Here is a 6,000-nt window from a genome sequence, read left to right on the forward strand (position 1 = left end):
ATGCATTAAAAATATGCACTGAACCTTTATACTAGAAATGTAAACCTTTGTGGAAACTTTTTCCGGCATGGCTGCACTGGTCAGCTGTCGCCCTACTGATATATACCACGTTCTCCATGCAGAATTTGGGAGGCCCAACAGATCAGGCTTAAGCAGGAAAGATGCACAAACACGGATCTATGCATGTGGCTGAAACACTTATTAGTGACAATTTACCCAAAACAACTAAAATTTAATTTAGGATAAAGCATAAGAGCACAACAACCAAAAAAAACCAACTGTGTACTGAAATTACCCTACCAGCACAATGACATTTCTCAGTTATACATTTGTTAGCTTTCTTCAGATTTTCCATATACAGCAAGGATCTGGTTTAGCAACAAGCTGTTATTGCCATCCAGTGTTCTCCATCTGTCTCGCACGAAGGACAGCTTCCTCCCTGCTGAAATGATCTGCCTACCCTGAAAATCTTAATACAATAGTGTCTATTTATAGGTTACCCCACGCAGTGCTGTTCATGACCTTTAGTGTACATTTTTGCTAACACTAGGAATGCTCAAAAAAATCCAAAAAGGTGAAATAAAGTTGTTGTGGTATTTCAGATGCATGATCCAGGCAATTAGGACTTTTTCAGGTAGAAACCAATCCCAGGCAAAGCAATTTGATTGGATTAATGAAGGATTAAATGTTGAAGAGTATTATACTTATCCCAATTGACAAGGGTTTAATGCATCCTTTCAAACTGATGCTTTTTGATGAGTTTGCCTGATAAAAACAGCCTACTGACGACATTACCCATAGACATACAGCGTGTCCCCTAGCACTTTGAGAAACCAGATGCAAAATGAATCTAGCCTATTTAAATGGAATATATATAGAAAAGTTCAAAGATGCATTTTCAAAATACATTTTTTTATATTGAAAAATAAATTATCAATGTCTTTGCTCTGGGCCCACAAGTGAGGATTAACGAGGTTACCTGTCCACCCCTTTACCTTCGTTGCAGTCCACAGGGGAGCTGGAAAAGCATCCAATACATCTGTTATTCAGATGCCATGCTTTACAGTGTAGTGTTTTAATATAAGTATATACGTCACCATCTACTTGATTTTAAATGAAAGGTGTGAAATGGAACAATGGAGGAACACACTGCCCATTCAGCAGCTCTCATCACAGGAACAGCAGCCTCAAACAATAGATCAGGGCTCCTGGATAGTTAATTGGTTACATCAGAGTTCCAGTATGTCTCACAAAGCATTGGCCTTATGCTACTGGAATATTTTAATATATATAAAATGACCAGGATATATACCATATATTGATAAAATCTGCAGGTTAAACCAAAGGCTGGGAGATTAATAACTAATGTAAGCGACAAGCCGCTAACACAGCACAGTGAGTTGTTTGGTTAGCTTAAGGTGATCACTGATGAGTACTTCAGTAGAATAAAATGTAAATACATGCCCAGGAACAAAGGACGCATGGCGTACTTACGTTACAGAGCATGCAGTTCAGGGATCCAGAACTTTGATAAAAGACACTACGGAGATGTAGCAGATAACGTGTTGAACAGAGGCTTTCAGCAGAACACTGGTTGGAACAGCTACTACTTAAACAAGTACATCAAGGAGTAGCAGGGAGATTTTATTTTTGTGTGTGAGACAGATATGATCACCGTTCAAATGCTGTGTCTGGTATGTACAAAGAGCCTTCAAGAAGCGTAGTGACAACATGAAGAATGCTCAGGGAGTATCTGTGAATATGATTAGAGGATGACAAAAGAGGCCTTATACTGAAGAGCACAGGAGTTCAGACTACTCATTTTTACCGAAGATAAATTTTAGAGAGAATGTGATCACCTTTGTACTCACAATGAAAAAAAAAAACGTTAATGGTGTCAGGCTCTTCAGTTTGTTACTCATTGCCAGGGGGTGCAGGAGGACCAGCTCCCAGCTCTGTGCCTGGGACCTGGACATGCTCAGGACAGTACATCCACCTACAGGGCCCTTTTTTGTTAATTTTACTTGCATAGATCTTACGTAAAGGTTTCAATTATTAATACTTAACAGCAGAATATTAAATGCAGCACACAGCTCCACCTCTCAAAACCCTGCATTGCCCTTCTCTCCCATACCTCTACCCCTACAAACCCAGAAATGTTTCCAAGCTCTACAATTATTCATCTGTGCTCAGTGCCTATCTGCCTGTTTCTGTTCCATCCATTTTGGACTGTAACATCCGAGCATTTCTCTGAGATCAATCAAGACAAGCAACCAGATGAGGCATTTTGTCAGTCTCACTGTGAAACTTCAGCAGTTGCATTCTTGGGAATGCTGCAAATGACACACTGGAAGAACGAAACCCTCGTGCTTTATTAATAGCAACATTTAGCCACACCATTCTCCCTCCTACCACAGTCCTGACAAAGAAACCAAATCCCTGTAGTTTTTCCACAAAGGCAAGGAAAACAACATTGCCACAATTCCTACAGTTCAGCCCTGAGCCCATGGTGTAGCCAGGGAAGGAACATTGCCTGGATTCCTCTTACATTTCCATCTGCTCTTGATACAAATTACTAGAGTATCTCTACTTAGGTCTGATTTCTCAGGCTGCAATTGATTCAAAAGATTAAAGAAATTCAGAAAAGCCACAGGTTTCAAGATGCTGAGATTGCCACCTGACCACTACTTAGTTCTTTCTAACTTCCCATCCCAGTGGCTTAGGCTACCACTAAAAATAATCTACATTAAAAAGACATTTTGGCTGGTTGTGCTGCAATTGTAACAACATTTAGCCAGTCTCCACTACTTAGTTGGGAGGGAAATGTCAGATCTCACTACAATCATGAACTGATGGACATGGAAAATTGCCTGGTTTTAGCCAGTCGTTATTTAAATTTTTCGTAGTTATTCAGATAACAAAGCTATTATCATTAGGTTTTACCATTGAACAGTTACCAGCCTTGAGTTACATCTTCACTAACACAGCAATGCCATACAGCATTGTTTTTTCAGTGGTGAAACCATGCCCATTTAATGGCAGTTATTCATGTACTTTAGCTTCACAGTAACAGAATTGACAATCTCATTTGTATTCAAAAAGCTGAACCTTAAATATCATTGCAACAACGGTGGCAAGTCCCATTTTTTCTAGCACTGAAGAAGATGATCATCAGCTACTGTTTGAGAGCCAGGTCCTCCACTCTTGAGTACAATACCAGCTCCCTGGGATCAAATACAGGACTTCTGAAATCACTCTTACACTCTTTAATCTCTTGAGTCTCTTAAAATCTCTGAATTTTGAGCTAACATTTTGCTGGTGGGAAAAAGAGCAAACAACAGTCTGGATTTCTGGCAGAAAACAGCCTCCTTCAAAAAAAACTCTGTGTATATATCTCATAGATCTTTAACACGTACAAAAAGCATAAGGTAAGTTTATTCTGTAGTCAAGTGTTACAACAGAAACAGGAAAAACTAATCTCTATTAGTAGAAGAGAACTCAAATCTATTCATTGATCTTGCAGTTCTTCCCATATTGTTTTCTCTGTAAGCTGCTCATTTGGTTTTGCCTAGCTAAATAATGCTTCAGTACTATACAGTCTCCTTAAGAACAGAATTTAAAATAAATTATTTTTATGGGAGGCTGTAGCTTTGCTTAGGACCAGCGATCCAGGTTGGAAGTTCTCTCACATGGTCATAGCTGAGATGCCAGGCACTGGGAAAGCTGGAAGATGGACAGGTTCAGCCCAAGAGCTGCATTCAAGAGCTATAATGAATATAATTTTGTTTGTTGGCTTAAAGGGGGAAAAAAAGCTCAAGTGAGCCCTGGGGCAGTTTATATCATTCAAATTATAAGCTGTCCTGTGTCATACCTGAATTCAGACCAGGGACATAGTACAAAATTCCACCCTGACGAAGAATAGATGTTATGCAGATAGCACTCACAAGAACTTAATACTGTTCATGTTTCCTTTTTTTATATTGGTCTCAAGCCATTTATTGTGCTGTTGGAACTAATGAAATCCAACTTGAGACAAGCTTAAAAAGGTTTGAAGAGGAAAAGTTAACAAAAAAAATTAAAACTTCTTCCTTTACTGTGGAGCCTGGGAGGGACTTGTGGATTAGGCTCACAGCTCAGCCTCCAGAAACACATTTTAGTTGAGCTTTTTTAGATTTAATATCTCCGTAGATACTGAAAGCTTATCCTAGGACTGTCCTAGTTTTCCCTTGGCTGCCATGCCAGTCTTGGGAGAGGGAGGCAGGAAGGATTTCCACATTAGGAGAAAGTGGTATCTTGCAGTATCCTGTAGTACCGTGCATCTGACAAATTCAGTTTAATCCTTACATTGAACAACTTAACGCTTGGGCGCTAATTGCACCTTTAATATACCCAGCACCTCATGCCACTTCTGCTGTCAGCGCCCCAAGACAAGTACTGTCACACACCTCCAGTACTGGAGGTATGTTTACGTGTTACTCGGGAGGATATTGAACAGATCGCTAGTTTCCAGATGGCATACCCTTGAGCCCTCACACCACAAAATAATTTAGAGAAACATCGCTGTTAACCTGTTTTTGGGGTGCCACCAGCCTCACCACAGCACTTGTGGCAGGGCTGCTGGCGAAGCACCTCAGGGTTGAAGAACCCCGGCGGGGTGAGACCTAAGCATGACCTGATAGCTACGGTTTATACCCATCAGGGAGCGGAATGAAGCCTTTCCCTGCAGCCTCAACCCCGGCACGGCAGGATTAAGCTGGCAACTCCTTTAGCCGGGGCGGCACGCGAAGGACGGGCTGGCACAGCGCCCAGCGCCCAGCGCCCGGCCGGGGAGGCGGCGGCCCCGGCCTCACCCGGGGAGCCCCGAAGCGGCCGCGCCGCCCTCCCCGCACCCCAATGCCGCACCGGGAGACGGCTGCGGCCCCGCTCCGACCCTCGGCCGCCTCCCGAGGGAGAAAGAAGGGGCCAAGGCGGGGCAGGCTCCCGGCGGCTCCCGGCGCCGCGACCGACCTGTGAGCAGCAGTGCGGGCCATGGCCCCGCCGCGCAGCCCCGCATGGCTCCCCGCTCCGCCGCCGCCGCCGCCTGCTGCCGCCACCTCCGCCGCATCCTCCGCCCGCCGGCCCGCCGCCGCCGCCTCGCCTCGCCCCGCGGCAGCCGCAGCATCCTCCCCTTCCCTCCCCGCCCCTGCCCGCCTCTCCCCGCCCCGCTCCGCTCCGTGCCGGCCCCGAGCAGCGCGGCGGAGAAGCGGCGGCAGCGCCGGGAGGAGCCGCTCGCTGCCTACCCCCCCCACACACTCCCCCAGGCAGCCGCCGCCATGTTAGGGGGAGGCGGGCGGTGGGCACGGGCTGGCTGTGGTACAGCCCCGCTCGTCTTGCGCTGCGAATGCATCGGCAGTCAAAGCCTCCACTTTTCAAAAATTATCTTTTTTTTTTTTTTTTACGTGTAAATGCGATGTGTTTTTTTTTTTTTTTTTTTTCTTAAAGCAGCGCTGCGCCGTCATCCCGGAGGAGACGGTCAGGGATCCAAGCCCTGGGTTGCAGCGTGCATTGGGGCTCGCTGCCCCGCTTCCATCGCTGTCCCGCAGCGCCGTGACTCCGTTAAAGGCTGTTCTCCATCTCCTGTTACAGTCTCTACTCCATCTTCCATCCCAGGCCCGGCTGTGCTGTGCTGCCTTGTTGGACACAGGCTGCTGATTGCTGCCTGCCATTTGGTGTCTGCGCTGCAGCCCCAAAGCGATGACAGGAAAGCTGTCGCAAAGGGAGCAAATGCTCCATTCCAGGAAAGAAAAATACTGTCAAATACACTTCTCTGCATTAGTGGTGCTGTATTTTGTGGGTAGATGGATGCAGATGTGATACATAACCCCTAGAAGAGACATCACCATGCAAATAGGGCAGTTACTTCTGCAGAGCTACACTCTAGAGTTTCCAGTATTGTATATACAAGATAGTCCCTCTACTACAAATTGACCTACATCTAGAGCCATGCCTGGTTTTATGTTT

At 45.4% G+C, this 6,000-nt stretch overlaps 1 protein-coding gene across 4 annotated transcripts in view; it reads right to left on the reverse strand.

Annotated features, from left to right (window-relative positions):
- Positions 1-5,063, reverse strand: part of SGCE (sarcoglycan epsilon) — a 30,132-nt gene extending 25,069 nt beyond the window's left edge. For 3 of the 4 annotated variants that reach the window (XM_032181749.1, XM_032181746.1, XM_032181747.1), the window contains exon 1: positions 5,008-5,063. In XM_032181749.1, the coding sequence (XP_032037640.1) occupies positions 5,008-5,053 (46 nt within the window). In that variant the 5' untranslated portion in view covers positions 5,054-5,063. The remainder of the gene's footprint in view (positions 1-5,007) is intronic. The other variant, XM_032181748.1, reaches the window with a different exon arrangement.
- Positions 5,064-6,000: the final 937 nt, after the last annotated feature.

The sequence above is a fragment of the Aythya fuligula genome, chromosome 2, assembly GCF_009819795.1.
Source record: "Aythya fuligula isolate bAytFul2 chromosome 2, bAytFul2.pri, whole genome shotgun sequence".
Lineage (NCBI taxonomy): Eukaryota > Metazoa > Chordata > Aves > Anseriformes > Anatidae > Aythya > Aythya fuligula.